The sequence below is a fragment of the Mus caroli genome, unplaced genomic scaffold (assembly GCF_978045245.1).
Source record: "Mus caroli unplaced genomic scaffold, Mus_caroli_1 scaffold_10, whole genome shotgun sequence".
In the NCBI taxonomy this organism is placed as follows: domain Eukaryota; kingdom Metazoa; phylum Chordata; class Mammalia; order Rodentia; family Muridae; genus Mus; species Mus caroli.
In genome coordinates, this window is record NW_028227265.1 from 30,405,704 (window position 1) to 30,423,102 (window position 17,399).

Consider the following 17,399-nt stretch of genomic DNA (forward strand, 5'->3'; position numbering starts at 1 on the left):
TTTCCCATGTAAGCCCTGCATTCTATCCCACTGCCTCCATGATGGTGCTCCCTTAACCACTTGCCCACTCTACTCTAGCCCCACCTAGCATTCCCCTACACTGGGGCACCAAGCCTCCACGGGCTCAAGGTCCTCTTCTCCCATTGATAAGGCAATCCTCTTCTATATATGCAGCAGCGACTTTCTACTAAAGACAGAAATTGGGTTAAAATTGAACTAGAGGTATTGGAAAGATGGAGAAAGTAATGGCTGCATTTCTATAGCTTTCAAGTGATATGACATAACACCTTCTTGCAGAGGATAAGAAAAAACTTGTAAAGTAGCATAATAATCTGGTGTGTGTGTGTGTGTGCGTGCATTTGTGTTTGTATATTTTTGAATATGGTCAAGAAACACTGAAATAAACAAAATTCAAGATCAATAAATTAAGAACATTTTGTTTAATTACATACTTTTCATATTTATGCAGGCACATGAATTTTCAGATAGGTGGTGTATATTATGGCTCAGTAGCTCATTTCTGATTATAAATTCTTGTAAGTTTCTATCAAAATGATATAGATTAAATTAATGACTCAAGGATCCACATTGAAGGCATGGCATTTTTAAGAATAAACAATCAGTTCAGCTTAGGAATTATTGTTTGCCAGAACAGGCAGGAGATAGCGTATATAAAACTATCTGATCATAAGAGACACGGTTGAAAAGGAGATCGTGACTTCAAGCCAAAGAAGACAACTAAGTTTATCTTTAAATGAAAGCCAACTACTTCAGGATCCATAACTTTTTACAACAAGATGGCATGATTTGTTTTTAGTATTGATCATTTCTGGAGGGCATATAAATATATAGGGGATATATTGAGTCAGCAAAACAACACAGGTAACTAAACATCAAAAACCCAGCATATCTAAACACTCCATGTAGAAAACAACATTGATATTGCTTTGTGTCAGTGTAGTGTCAGTCAAAGTGGGAAAGATGAGATTAAAAGTGGGAGGAGTGGTTAGGTATTTCATAATGGATTTCTGAAGGTCCAAATCCCACATATTTATCTGTTCCGTGTCCTTCCTTTAGCTCATTCCTTTATGCTGTGTGTTCTAAAGAGGCATGTGACATGTTGGAGGCAAAGGGTGTTTTTAGTTAAAACAGTGACACAAGAAGCCATTGTGGAGAGGGAAGAAAATATAATCCTGACTACAACTCAATGACTAAGCAATTGACCCATAAATTCTAGAAGTATCTTTTAAACAGATATGAACTAGTCTTACACCTGAGCTCTATCCATTAGTTTTGACATAATTGGGTTATTTTCTAGATTTCCTTGGGAATATTTCATCTAGTATTTGTATATATTCCATTTTTCAGTAAATAATAATTATTTTAAGTTCATTTTCATGAAATAAACTCTAGAAAAATAACTCCCCACTTTTTTGTTTGATTGTGGACAACATAATGATAAATAACATACTTTATCCTCAATTATGTATATAAATTAGTAAGTCCAAATAATTTTAACTTTTAGTAGAGATATGTACACTAAGTCTGATCAGTTGTTCATTTCTTCAAATTAAAATATAAACTACTGCTGTAAGAAATAGACAAAAACTGTTCTATAAGTACCACCAGAGATTAGACAGGGAAAAGGGAGGCAGAGCTAAGAGTCGGAGAGGCAGAGCAGATGGCAGAGACAGAGAAGAAGCCAAGGTGGAGGCAGTCAGACAGGAAGAAGATCCCGATCCCATGTGGTTTTAATAGTCACAGGTAGTTATGAATATCATATAGGGATAGAATAATTGGGATAACTTGTCTGATCTAGGTGAGCAGTTTGTGTTATTATCAATTGGCTCTGAAATTATTATATGGGCATCTTGTGAATTAAGAATTTATTCATATAAATCTGACTGGTTCATTATAAAAAAAAAGAAATAGACAAAAACTGCTGCTGTAAGAGATAGACATTATTCTTTCAGGACAGGTAATATTTATAGCTTGAATGAATTTGACAATAGTAGAAGAATAAATGGAAGTAAGAAATTGCTCTAATCTTCCATTTTATATACTTTTTCTTTCATTGATCATCGATTTAGAGTCACCTTCTACTTAAATATTTTTAAGAGAAGTTAAAATGTAACAAAAGGGACATTTTTGAGTCACTGCGTCAGTTGCATATGCTTATTGGATATCACTATATAGTTATCCTAGAGATTATACATATATACTCTCTATGTATATACATATTTGTTACTGACATCCTGGAGAATATTTTGAAAGTTACAACACATTAGAACTTTCTCACCTTCTTTCCACAGCTATGATTATCAACATTAATTTGATTGTGAATTTTAAGCTTCAGAGTCACTAGAGGACTGACTATAATACTTTTGTAACCAAGAACATTAGCAAGGAAGACACATATCTCGTCTACCATTTGCCAGCAAATTAGAAATCCAAACCCGAATTTACTGAAATATAGAGAGAGAAAATGTGAAGGTCAATGAACTTTGAATTGACCTTGAATTCTGAAAAGAATGTAGTGTTTAATGAGACATGTTAAAGATGAGTCATAAGGTTATTTGTGTGTGTGAGTACTAATACATTTTCTAAGGTTTACTTCTCAGGACATTATACATATTAACAAGGATGAGAAAAATATGTCTCAAATTACTTATTTATTCGTCTGCCCATTAATTTACTTCTCCAATTCGTGTTAGTAGTTGCTGGCTACTGCATGCCAGACAAATTACAAAAGAAGAAAGAGGGGAGAATTTCACTTACTGTCAAGACCTAAGAACAGACTGGTGATTAACAAATACAAGAACTCATTGGAAATCTTCTAATTGATCACATGATAGCCTTGTTAACAGATCTGAGATTCAAAATGTAAATTATTGCAAAATATATTTTAATAAGAATTATAAGAATTCCTTGCAAATTTAGAAAAATGAATAATCTAATAATTTATAGAACCAGAATTATATTATCAACATTTTTTAGTTTCTTTCTTGAAAATGTTCTTTGAAGAGTTTTAAGAAATGTCTGTATGTTTCAGATTTTAATGGTGGCCCTGAAATGCTTTCCCTTAATATTACTTCAAATAGTATTTGCTTTCCTTCTTTTTTTTAAAAAAAACAGAGGTGCACTAATCCTTTGCAGTCTTCACTCAAACTGAATAAATTTCATAAAAATGGCTAAACCTTAGCTATCTTAATTGCATAGTTACTCTACAAATAGGGAAGGTATCTAAACTGAAAGCTAGGTACACATTCATCATCTGAAAATTCTCTGGACATTTTTACAAATTTCAATGTAGGATTAATTATTTAAATAGCAACAGAGCTCATAAGACCTCACAGTTGAAACTCTGAGATTTCAACATGCCTTCTATGCTGTTTCTCTGTAATTTACTACCTTGAACACATTCTTTTTCTTCCACTGTTTAAAACTCAGATGTTATTAAACCATTGAAAAATTAATTATCTTAATGTATTTTAGTGACACAATGTCCTTCAAAATATTTACCAGGATCAACATTTAGATAAAATGTTAGCAGTTATCTGAATTAAAATAAAATGAAGTTTTAAATATAGTTTAACCAAAAATGTTAACCACAACCAATTTATGGGATATTTGTTAAGTCAATTAGATTCACCATTTTGATTACTTCCTTTCCAATACATCATGAACTTAACATTATTGATTCTTAAAACAAAACTTATTTCTAACTAATGATTAGACCCATGAGTGCCACTATTTTCTGTCATGGAAATGGTTAAAAAATAAATGGTTTCAGACTTGAGCCTGTATCAGAATCACTTCGTTTGTGGGACCTTCATATTGACATGCCCTGCCATGACACTTTCTGGCTTGACAGTTTGTGGGTAAGAGGTCTAATGAATCCTGGTTGATGTAAGTGATGGAAAAAGCATGCTTCATTTCCAGTATGATGTTCAGACAAAAGTTATGAGACATGATGTGGTAAGTACCTGTATGCCTTTACACATGCAAAAAATTATGAATTGTGTGCATTATTTTTAATATGGTAGATTCACTAATCAAATAGCCCTTACATAGATAATTTCATCAGCACATATGAACCAACACATTCACATTATATATAAATGATAGGAAAATTTATCCATGTATACCTTTTAAATGCCCTGTTTTATGACTGAACTTCATGCCAGATTATAAAGAACTTATCTCTTCCTCTGTTCCATTCTTCATATAGCACATGTATAGTAAATTGTGGAACCTGGCAACAGAAGGTCTGTGGTGACAAGATTGTATAGATAGGGGAAAGGATGGCACATCTGATTCAATGGAGACTTCTGTCTTTCCTTGATTTTATTACATGAGGTTCTGACAGAGCTGGCCTTAACTAAAGGTGTCTGTTTCTACTTGTCTCTTAAACAGCTCCTCATTTGTGCTGCTCTGAAGAGCATTGTGTTCATTAAACATCTACTTACCTTGGCCTCCCATTCTAATTTATATTTATGAAATTATGACCCCAGAGTTTCTCCATGCTCTTAAATGCTGAAGCATATATGCTATGTGTTTAACAACAGTAAATATAATTTCTTTCTTTTCAAATCTGGTTAGAGTTAGATTGATTCCCTCTTGGAGTAGCAAAAGTTTTCAAATGACTAGGAATCAGGTCTCTGATGAGAAGCAGTGTCTTTAACTAAAACAAAAGCAATAATCAGGAACACCATTTCATTTGGCATTTCATAAGAGTATTATGTGACTTAACCAAAAATATCAATTTACCCTTGGAAAAAACACTCTTGCGTTTTACACATTAAAGGAAACAAAATTTTAGAATGTGTCAAACTCTTCTCTTAAAGAAGGAACACTAAGACTGTGACTTCAGTGAGAGAAATTCAATTCAAGAAAAATCCTAATGGTTGACTTAACTAAGGATTTCCAGCTTAAGGGTAACCTGTATTTACAGTTACATTGAGTCATAGGGTCACTCAAACTGACTGCAATTATAATAAGTTCTAGAATGTAACTAGACATATTTCTTAACAAAATGCAAACATAATGTAAATATTAATTGTTAACTTTATTGTGTTTCCAAGTATATTATAATGATAGGATGTAAAACTCAATCATATGTAAGTTATACATATATGGTTCATCAATTTGTACAAGTCATATGGCACAATACAATAGTGACCTATTCATGAACATGATTTTTTTCTTTTCTGAAAATTCCAAAGTCCGATTCAGTATTCATATTCACATATACACAAAGTATTTAGAGCGATTATCATCATACACTTAACCCTTTATCATTATAGATCATTTCCTTGCGTCCACAGTTGTATAATATCTATCATCTTCTTGGCTGCCATGATTCATTCACATAGTAATCATATGGTAGCTATTTGCATTAGAAATATAAGCCCTCGTATTTTTACCATGGGAGCTCTTTTCTAATGTTTCACATTGAAGTCATAAGTATCATAGAATCATACATGAGAATTAAGATAGTTTTCTGTCATCCTAGGAAACAATATGGTATTAAGTTGGTGGTGTTTTTGCAACTGAAACTAGCACATTCAGTGTAGGATTCCAAAAGGCTGTGCCCATCTAAACAGTTCTCTGCACAATAGTCATCCCTATAATCTATTCATCTCAGAATAAGATCCTAAGCATAGTTTTCACCTATTATCCACTAGCCTTAAAAACAGCTTGCATTATTGGAAGAGAACACATACAACTCCTCAACGAGGTTTCTTCCAGGGAGCTTTGTTTGAGGGAAACTCTATCTGGTAGCCACGCATACCTTGATGGGTAAAGAAGAGCTGCGAGGATTCAAGGTTTAAATCATGCCTCCACGATCCTCCCAAAAGCCCTCTCCAATCCCCATAACAGTTCCAAATCTCATTGTAGATGCCCGTAAATATACAAATTGGAAAGAAACCTGTAATTGCCCACTGGAGTTTTCAAATACACTTAACTTTGCTATTTCAAGCCACAGACACCAGATGGAAACTAAGGTAATGCTCTTAATTTTCATCAATTTATCACAGCTGAGGTTTTAAAGTGATGGAGTTTGCTCCAAAGCCTTGGCACAAAGTATCCATGGTCATTTAAAAAGCTGAAAATGAGTCTTTGGCCTAAAGTACCAGGCCACAAAAGGGATCTCACTGAAATATTACAGGTAATGGGAGCCCTCTGAAATGATCAGAAGCGCTGATGATGATTTTATATTACAGGTCATTCAAACAGTAAGCGCCATGGACAAAGACGATCCCAAAAACGGACATTTTTTCTTGTACAGCCTTCTTCCAGAAATGGTCAACAACCCAAATTTCACCATCAAGAAAAATGAAGGTAATATGTTAGGACTTTGAACTGATTCAGGGTGGAAACTGGGAGATGACATGCAGTTTCCAAAACAATAATGGAAAATATGATTAAGTTATTTTTTTGTTGTTGTTGTTGTTCACTCATGAGTAGCTGAAAGCCAGTTTATCAGCTGCATTGCAAGGTAATTACATTACTTCCTCTTTCTAATACTGATGTTACAGATAAGAAAACTGTTGATGAAAATTAATGGTATCCAAGGGAGTACTTTCATTGACAAGATGAGAAGCTCTGTTTACTGCCCTCTAAATGTTTCCAAGAAGTCTGAGATCCTGAGATATTTGTTACTGAAAGAACTAGTTAGCACTTTGGAGTTGTTAACTTTTAATTGTTTACTAAGTCTTTAGGGAAAGACTATTTTAATTTTACCTGGTTTGTCGGTACCCAGTAGAGGTATGTGTTTTAATCCTGCACCAACCTTAATAATAACCATTAGTTCCTAAAATCTTTCTTTCTTTCTTTCTTTCTTTTTTTATTACTGGGCATTTATTTCATTTACATTCCCAGTGCTATCTCAAAAGTCCCCCCCACCCTCCCTCACCCACTCCCCCACCCACCCACTCTCACCTCTTGGCCCTGGCGTTCCCCTGCAGTGAGGCATATAAAGTCTGCACGACCAATGGGCCTCTCTTTCCACTGATGGCCAACCAGGCCATCTTCTGATACATATGCAGCTAGAGACACGAGCTCTGAGGTGTGTGTTGGGGGGTACTTGTTAGTTCATATTGTGAAGGAAATTTTGTATCAGTAGTATTTGAAAAGTAATAAAAATTAATTTTATTTCTATGTCTCTTAGTTACAGAGAATATTTAATTGAGTCTGTTATTCTTGAGAACCTTCTTTATATGGCTACTGTTCCTTTAAGTGCGGTGTATTGTAATCACAGGCTGTAGTTCAACCATTAAGACATTATTTCCTGAATATATTCACATTTATTCAGATACCATATTTTAAAGGACTGTAGCTTTAATTTGGCTCCAACATATTTATCTTAGTATTAACTAACAAAATTGTTAGTATTGTCTGGGTCAGTTTTCTGTTTTTGGTTTTTTCTTTTTTTTTTTTAATAGGCATTTCTTTGCTTTCTTAAATGCACAATATAGAAGTTGTACTCAATTAGCACAGGGAACTTTGGGGCATGATAACTGTTTGGGATATTGCTGTCTCAGTTTGTAGGAGGTTAATGTCTTTTAAGAAAATTCTGTTATGAAATAAAACAGCATTTTATGGCTCATGTCAAATGTATCATGGCCTTGCCTTTCATTGTAATGTAACTTAGCCCTTTGAGGATGCTTTGATAAATGTAGATGCATCATAGAAAAGGAAGCAAGAAGGTCATTATACAGACTTTACTTACCTAGCCTGCTTCCATTATTATTGACATTAAAGTGACAACATTCTCCCTAAAGATGGAATCCTTACATATAAGTCACCCCAATCAGAAACTCTTATCCAATAACATCATTTTTGTTCTTTTTATGAAGATAAGCAGGAGTTATCTTTTATGGAAATCTCATGTATATAGTTATGCTTAAAGCCCATTGATAAACCCAAGAATTACGATAATGTACAATAATGTGGTCCCTGTTTATTCGATTCTGACCTTATTTGTATCTAGATTGTAGTTGTATAAAATACCCCTCATTTAAAAAGTCGAATGAAGCAATGTGTTCTCATTTGCCATATCCAGATATCTTTATTTTCCCTACCCAGTCCATAATTTTAAGACTTGCCTTTTTATAGTTGTGATCCTGGAAGATAAGCATACCCCAAGGGTTAGATGAATGGGAAGGCAAATGACTGGATTCCAGAGGAAGTTTAATTCCAGCCTCTATTTTAAATGATAATACTTCTTAAAGGAATGTGTCATTTGATAATGGATTTCATATGTTTTCTCTGAAATGTTGAAACTTGTAGAAAGAAATGCAAAGGGAATGCTCTGTCATAAATTTCAAGAAACTCTAAACAGAATATTTAAAGTTGCATGTAATGTCTTGTTATGTTTCTAGAAAAGAGAAGCCCAAACTTTGGCCTATCTCCCAGGTCTGAAAACAACTCTGGGTGTTACACAGTGACTTAGGATTTAAAAAAGCATTTCGTATACAACAATTTTTCATTTTAAATCATATGGTCATTTGTTTTGCATATGGTGACTGGAAAATTTGTTATTGCAAGGGGAAATATTTTTATTAAAGTGGAAGAAGCTGCTGTTCATATTTATGTCTGCAAAACACCATAAACTAGGACTGTCTTATAGAATGTAGGGTATTTGTTCACTGTGATTCTGGATTCAGGATCTAAACCTTCAACAAACCCTCATAAAGTAAATCATGAACCTGAAGCCTTTGGATTATATATGTAAAGTTTATACTCTTTTTGCCTTTGCCTAGATTATAAATTCATAGACTTTGCTACATAGGCTAATACTGCTTTGCTGTATGAATAATTGCTGTGAAAATAAGATGTCTTAATAATATACAGAAGCAATTGAAATAATCAAAATATTTGTCAATTTTAAAATGTTTACATAGTTGTATGAATATATGGTAGATAGACATATAGATTATAAAAGTTAGTACATAGATAATCTGTCAGTATTTTCACTGTTAATGATGCTTGTGAGAATGCAAAGGTAATGGTGATATTTTTACATTATTACTTAATGTGATATCTTTAATGTTGTAAACATAAGATAAAGTCAAATGTTCTAATTATATTTATAGCTAGTAATCATTTATTTTGTCCATAATTTGGACTTTTAAATGATTAGAAATTTATGCTTCTCAACTGAGATAATTTATAGATTTAAGTCTCTGAGAATAAACCATTGTAAATTTTTGAAATATCCAATATATCCAAATCTACACTTGATGAATGAAATAATTTCTCAATTACTTTGATCTTCAGAAAATATTTGGCATGTCTAAGAAACTTGTGGTCATGCCTTTCAACTCAGAATTCTCGTGATCTTTCTTAAGTAGATAGGTCCTCCTGCAATGTTTCCTGCATGAATTCATAATCATAGACAAAATGAAATAGAAATGGACTGTGTCTTTTATACTACACAGTTGAATGGTTTCATAAATAATCCTTACATTAACTATATAAGAATAATATTTGTACCATAATAAGAAGGCAGATTTCAATATGGAAGAAGGGAACACAGAAGGTCAAATATGGAAATACAATATGTTATGCACACCTAAAATGCAGAGCACCATGAATCTTTTAATTTGTTAGTATAGACATTGGTTTCTTCATATTTTACTTGGGTGAATTTATCAACTATGAGTTTTGCTGACCACATTTTAGTATTGGCTTCTATTCTAACTGTGGAAATGGAAAATACCCAACTATTCAATATATGAAGACAAGAAAGATAAATGGACCTTTTACAGATACTGAAATATCTTGTTTGCAGGAAATTTGAGATCTGCAGAAGCTGATCTCCCCCAGCCTACACATTGTAGGTAAAATAATTTTTGATCGAATTTGTAACATCTTTGCTTGCTGAAAAGGGAACTTCAATGGCTCATAAAAAATACAGAGATGACATAACTCAGGGAAATCTAGAAACTGAAGTTCTCTTGTTTAAGGACAGCCTATGAGAGGAAAATACACACTACCCCTAAACTTAGTATTTTCTTGGTTACTGTTGAGAAAATCTAGCAAAAATCATGATCTCAAATGAAGTTGGTTTCCCTCCACTTGGAAAAGTTTGAGTTAACCCTAATCTGACTGATAAGATATCCACTCTAAGGATGTCATTGAATCTTGATGAAAAAGCATTAGATTAATATATATGAGGCCATGCAGTCAAACACAAGAATAAGTATCTTTTTTCTCAACAAATTATTTTGTTAACATAAATGACTGGGACCGTTAATTGAGCTTTTGAGTAAACATGCCTTCCTTGCATTACTTTAATGTCTATAAAATATTTACTTGGAAAGATTGCAAGTCATATTTTATCTTCAGAATTCTATCTCAACTTAAAGTTGACCTACTTCAAGTATATATGTTTTATACATTTTATACTATGAAAATATCTACCATAGGAATATTATTTCTATAGATAATTAACTATGAGTTCAGTTCGCTAGTCTGCAACACCAGGATAACAGTTCCTAGCTCCCACTGTGCTGTGCTGGGATGGTGAATATATATATATTCATATATATTTATTCTGAGACATCTCTAAAGATGTGGAAAACCACTCAATAAAGAGGACATGATCTGTTTCTATATGAATCTTATTTCTTTTTGCTTTTTATGTGTCTGTGCTTTTAGTTTGGTTTTGGTACTTTGCTGTATTGATTTTATTAATAAATTATTTTACTTACTTATATCCCAAGTGTTGCTGGGGCTCCCTTGTGATGCTCCCTAGCAGAGTTCTTCCCCCATCCCCCTACCATTCATTCTGAAAATGTCTCCCCTCCCCCAGGCATTCCTCCAATTATCAGGGCATCAAGTTTCTATGGGATTAGGCACATCCTCTCCACTGAGTCCAAACAAGGCAGATCTCTGCTCAGGCAAGCCCCTGTATGCTCTTTTGTTGCTGGCATGGACTCTGGCAGCTCCCAGGGGTACATGTGCGATGACACTGTTCAGCTTCCTATTGGGTCGCAACCCTCTTCACTTCCTTCAATCCTTCCCCTAAATCTTCCATAAGGTTGCAGACCTCAATCCAATGCTTAGCTGTGAGTATCTGCATCTATCTCAACTGGTCAGGGGTTGGGAGGATCTCTAGAAAATCCCAGAGGCCTGGGATGGAGGAGGCTCATAGGACTCAATGTGGGTGACCTTACCCAAAATGCCCAACAATGAAGATATGGAACCAGAAGAGACTTCCTCTAGCAGTTAGACAGTGCGCCCAGTGGAGGGATGGGACACTAACCCAGCTTCAAAATGTTGGACCCAAAGTGTACTGTTGAAAAGAAATTCAGGGGTAAAAATGGAGAAGGGACGGAAGGAATGGCCGAGCAGTGACTTGCCCAACTTAGGATCCATCCCATGGGTGGGCATCAAACCCTGATGTTATTACTGATGATGTGTTGTGCTTGCAGACCGGAGCCTAGCATTGTTGTCCTCTGAGAGCCTCTACCAGCAGCCAATTGAATCTTATTGCTTAATTCCATTCCTTTAGCATATCATTCCTAACTATGTCTCCTTTAATTTTTCTAGATAGACATTTTTTAACACAGAAGATTAATTTTGCATGTGACATTATCAATAAAGTCACTTATCCTCACCAAAAGACTTTGCACACAATCTTCTTCCACGATAATAAAGTCCTCAAGGTATTATTTTAGAAAGACAAATGACTTCTTCAAGAAGAGCAAGGAGGAAGATGAGGAGATGGGGGTTCTTAGATTTAGCCTTGAGGACAAAAACTAAAGGGAATTTTACCTCCTTTCTTTTTGTTTTTGTTTTTTATCTCTTTCAATAAAGTGAAGCTTGGCTTTCTGTTCACATTTTCAACGTTCTGGATCACTTTCTATCTTAATACTGAGCTATGGGAACTGTAAATACACATTTTGACAGCCAATCTATTTTTTAAACCTTTGTCAATTGTCAGCTATTATCAGACTCCTATTGGCCTTTAATCAAAAATATATGGCCTAAAACTGAAAGCAGATTTTTTTTTCTGATCACAAGCCACGCAGACTGAAGATCTTTTCTCCTACAGAATCATCAAGAGATCTTTTGTTGTTGTAGTTGTTACTGATGAAGATAGGTCTTTCCTTACATACTTAAGAAAGTTACATGCCTCCACATGGAACTTGACTATTATTAGCTTTCCTTGTTTATTCCCAACTGAGTTACAGGATAAACCATGTGTGCTATGTCTAATTATCATAGGCCTCCTTAAGTTCTTCTGCCATTCTAAGGTACTTGAAGTAATGAGAGCCTATCAAAAATTACATTTCTTTCCTCAAGTGCCCATTACTAGAGACCCCATTTGTCAGCACATCCATTTCCAGGTGTTCATTCTCTCGCTCTCTGTATATATATATACAGAGAGCTGTATGTATATATGCCTGTGTGAATATAATGTATAGCTCTTCTTGTAATGCAATATTAAAACACTGCATTCAATTACTATAGTAAATTTTCCCACAACATACTCACCAAACCAAATGCTTGATATTGTTATAGCTATTTCAGTCTTTGCTCATACTGAGGATAGGACTTCCTTTTCAATCACAAAATGCGTGGCTCAATTTTCACCAAGAAATCAAGGGCATCTCAAATATACAAGATGAGCTTATGTTTAAAACAAAAAAGATTTCTGCTGTACTAAAACATAATTTATTGTCTATTGTTATATTTACCAGGAGTATGTTGTTGATAAAAAACACACTTGCATTTATAAACTTCAATTAAGAATAATATGTAAGCTATGGAAAGTTGTAAATAGATCTATTGTTTTATTCTACCATATATGACTTTGCAATATGAATCAGAAAATGGGATGATTTTATTTTCTTACCCTCATGTTAGTTTTTAGTTTCATTATTTTCTTTTTAAAATTAATGGGTAAGGGTATTTTCAGAAATGCAATTTCTTTGCATTTGTCCTTTGCAAATATTGGAAAATCTTAAAATCATTACTCTGTTCAGACATAGCAATGGCCTTATTGTTTAGTTCTCAGTGAGTGTTATGGGAGACAATTTAGCTTAGCCATTGAAGGGTACTTAGATATAATTTAGAAACTGTATATATTCACTTGTGTGTTCTCAAAGCTTCTGTCAAGGCTTCTCTGTCACTTTTCTAGCAACTGGTTCCAGTCCTTATAGTGAATTCTAATAAAGGAGCTCTTTAAAAAAAAAATAAATAAATGAAACCATCAACTGTATTGCATATTTATCTTACATTTACATTTGTTATTTTCAAGATGCTAGAGTATAGAGCTTTGATTTGACAGTTTGCTCTCTAAGAAACTTCTAAAGAAAAATAGCTTCTAAATAACACTAAAATTAAAAATAGCTTGTAAAGAAAAATATAGGAATACCCTGGACAATAGGTACTGTGTACAGAACAAGTTAGAGTTGAGTTTTACTTTTAGCCAGGCTTCCTTCTGCTCTGCTACTGTTTATGTCTTTGAAGACTAATTTTATTTATTGATTTATCATCAACTTCCAAGCTCAGAAATAGATCTTAGCTATTGGTGGGTATCAGGCAAACATGATTGCTCCGAAAAACAGACACAGGTTTAATATTAAAATTTAAAATCAACCATCAGTCGAAGCAAGTTTTCCATTTCTAAAAATGTACAAAGTGTAGTTGGCAATCATTTCATCTCTGTTCACCGTAGAAGTATGCATTTTGCATTAATTTGAACATTTTCTGGACAAAATGCTAGGCATCCATGATCATCTGTCTGGGGTGTGATCTGAATGTGGCACACCAACTCCTGAGATTCCCAGAGTTTGGCTTAGAAGCTATAAGGAGAAAAGAAGTAGTTAAAGAAGAGAATGAGAACAATTGGTGGCAGTGTAAGAGTGGGAATTATACATGGCTGACCATTGCGAACGTTGACTCAGAGTGAGTTAGAATAAAGTATTAACAAAACCCAGAACAACAGACAATGCAGGCTTAATAACAAGCTACATGTCCATTAGCACCTTTACATGCCTTTGTACAATCTATAAGAACTTGTACAAAATAAAAACAATCTTATTCTGTTAAACCCCAGGTGCAAATAATATTTACTCTTATGTTGTTCTTAATATCAAAATCATAAGTAAAGCAAAAGCAAAAACGTTACTGTGCTAAGTCCATAATCGACAAATTGGAAATGAACAGTAGCTAACTTTTCTTTGTCTTCTCTTTCTTATACAGTTCTTGTGAAAAGCATCAATCCATTTTTACCCACTAATACTTAAAAATAAAATCATCCCTAAGAAACCAGAAATAAGTGGTTGGGTGATAACCAATACTATGTCTTATTGGAAGTAATCTACTTGGCCAGACACCAAACATGTCAGCGAGCCTTTTCCATGACTAAATCATAGGTAAATGAGAGAAAGAAAAGAGGATTTTTGTTAACATAGTATAGTTCACTGAATATATTCCTCATTATGGTAAGACAAACAGAAATATAAATTAAGAGTAGCAAACTTGAGTTTTCCATACTATTAGAAACTATGCATAGTTCTTGAAAATGGGATATGTGAGAGTTTGTGGGATTACACCCTCTTTAATATAGGAGTAACATATCAATAATAAGTTATGTAGGTATTGAATGATAGTTAAAAGTTTTGAGTATAATAAAAATAAAACAACAAGTCAGTGAATTTGGCTGTCATTTTTATTTTCCATCTTTGTTCCCTAAACCCTTGGTTTATTCTTTTGATTCAAAATGTGAAACTAGTTAGATATTCAATTCCTTCATGGAACTCAGCGTATCATAGAATATAAACCTCTGTTCTCTACCTTCTCTACCTAGCTATGGTCTACTCACTGAGAGTCACTATAATCCACTGTCTTCTTGTTTCTATTGTCAACAGGTCCTGTGAACTTGGCCCTCTTTGCTACCTTTGCAGTACTTCATGGCTCCCCTTAAGGCAGTTAGAGATCAAAAAAATGTCTTTCTCACATTCTCTGAGGTTATTAATAATAGATTATTTATTTATCTATCTATATATTTATTTATTCATTTATTTATTATTCACTTCTTAATTCATTTGATACCCATTTATTTAGTGCCTCACACATATCAGATAGTGCTCTGTGAGTTGGAAATAAAGTAGTGGATAAAATAGATATTGACTGCCTCTCCCCGCCCATATAGTGTATTATGTTCTCCTAAGGATTCAATTTTTGAATACCAATAGAATTCTCAGAAAGGATGCTAAAATTTTGCAGGATTATTTGTTCTATGGTATCAAAATTCATAAGTTGGTCTACAGAATCCTATGATTTAGAGTGGGGTGCTCCACATTCTAAATTCTGTACTTAATTTGTGAACCTATCCTTACATAAAAAAAAAAAGTATTTACATTGGCTTTCTCATATTCATCTTAAGAAAACATTTGGCTGGTCAGAGAGGTGATATCAATATATAATCATAAACAGTGGATTCTCCACTTAATTTCATATTGATGCTTCTAATATGAGAAAGTCTAGTTGAGGAATGTTGATGCACACTATTAAATGCAAGGTCAAAGCATGTTGGTGAGATTTCGTAGTTGATATTTAATCTCAAACTGGGGTATCTACTTTGCCTTTGATAATTCAGTTTCCAGTTAAAAAGAGCACACAACATTCATACTCATAATAGCCCTTAATCAGCAATAAAGCTGGGCAGATATCTACTCTGTCAGCTATTATGTCTGTTTCTCTCACACTATCCCTCCTATATGACTTGCCATGTTCCATCTGAACTATTCTTACCAAAATGCCCAGGGAAGTATATGTAATTTATGTAGCAGCTAAACATACTTTATTTTCTTTCTGAAATTTCAAGAGAAATTATGCATACATATGAATATGATACTTACTCCAGAAATTTTAGGATAAAATCTCTAGGTATTATGATACCAGATGGTATTATTTTAAAAAGTACTCTTCTATAACATTAATGTGTCTCTATGTGTCTCTTTCTCAGTATGTTGTGGCAGAATTCTCGACCTATTCAAGAACAAAATGTTCTCATATGCCAAAAGAACTCAAAAAGTGATGACAGCTGTTCATGCTACTTTAGATTTTAGACATTCTTCATACCTTTTATAGAAAGAACCAAGAAATTAAATAAATCTCTTGGGATATTTAATTATTTGATTCAAACTTATTTATCAGAAACTTGTTTCAGAAAATAAGGGCTCAAGGACATGTTTGTAGAAGGAAGTTTACACTTTGTCTTACAAATTTAGTGAGGTAATTTCTGATATACAGGTTACTAACCTAAAGAGTAAAATAATAGTTCAACTGTTTTTAAAATGAAATTGTTGTAATATATCCTATGGATAGCAAAAAACTACAGGACAACAAGACTTTCCTGCCTACAGAAATATTAATATTTTTGTTATTCTGATGACTTTACATCGTATTTTGATGATTTTTGTAAGATATCAAGTGTCCCTAATACAGTGAACATGTGTTCTGTTTAATAAAGAAAGGAAATAGTTTAATAATGAAACAAATAGTATGTACATCAGTAATACACATACAAGATTATGCCAGTATATCTTCAAATCTTTAATAAAACCACTTTAAGAAGGGGACTGGAAAGATGCCTTTGTAGGAAAAACGTTGTTTTTTTTTGTTTGTTTTGTTTTTTGGGGTTTTTTTTTTGTTGTTGTTGTTGCTGTTTTATTTTATCTCATAAAGGAGGGTCTGAGGTTTAATCTCTAGTCACCTATGTAAAATGTCTGGCTTATCTATAAAGAATACTTAGTTAAGGCACAAAATATCAAAAGACAGACATTTCCCTAAATGTAATTGGTCAGTAACTCTAGCAGAATAAGTCCGCTTTGGGTTCAGTGAAAGAAACTGTCACCAAAATAGATAATGTTGAGCATGCTTGAGATGAAGCCAGGCACTGACTTCTGACTTCTACATACATACATTTGTGTATATCACCCATGAACACACTTATACATATGCAAACACAAATGAAAAAATGCATGCACAGTTAAATAATAAGTGATTAATAGATTAGATAGATAGATAGATAGATAGATAGATAGATAGATAGATAGATAGATAGATAGATAGATAGAAAGATAGATATGGATAAATTGATATACTGACAAACAGATGAAACATAGAACATACTTTGCATGTGAAACTTTAAATCAGCATGAAATTAAATTTTGTTGTCAATGTCAATGGTTAATGTCTCCCATGGAAAAATTCAAAATGCTGAAGAGAAAATTGTAATTATTTTTCTCAGGGCAGCAAGATAAAAAGATAGATACAATTATATATAGGTTCTATGACTAGGTAAAGAGAGGAATTGAGAAAAAATGTTACTCTTAATATTAACAAACATGTGTAACTAAAATACATAGCAA

General features: G+C 33.5%; 1 protein-coding gene across 3 annotated transcripts in view; it reads left to right on the forward strand.

The window, feature by feature from the left end:
* The window catches only part of Cdh8 (cadherin 8), a 395,795-nt gene that overhangs the window by 317,918 nt on the left and 60,478 nt on the right, over window positions 1-17,399 (forward strand). For all 3 annotated transcript variants that reach the window (XM_021169423.3, XM_021169421.3, XM_021169422.3), the window contains exon 10: window positions 6,228-6,345. In XM_021169423.3, the coding sequence (XP_021025082.1) occupies window positions 6,228-6,345 (118 nt within the window). The remainder of the gene's footprint in view (window positions 1-6,227; window positions 6,346-17,399) is intronic.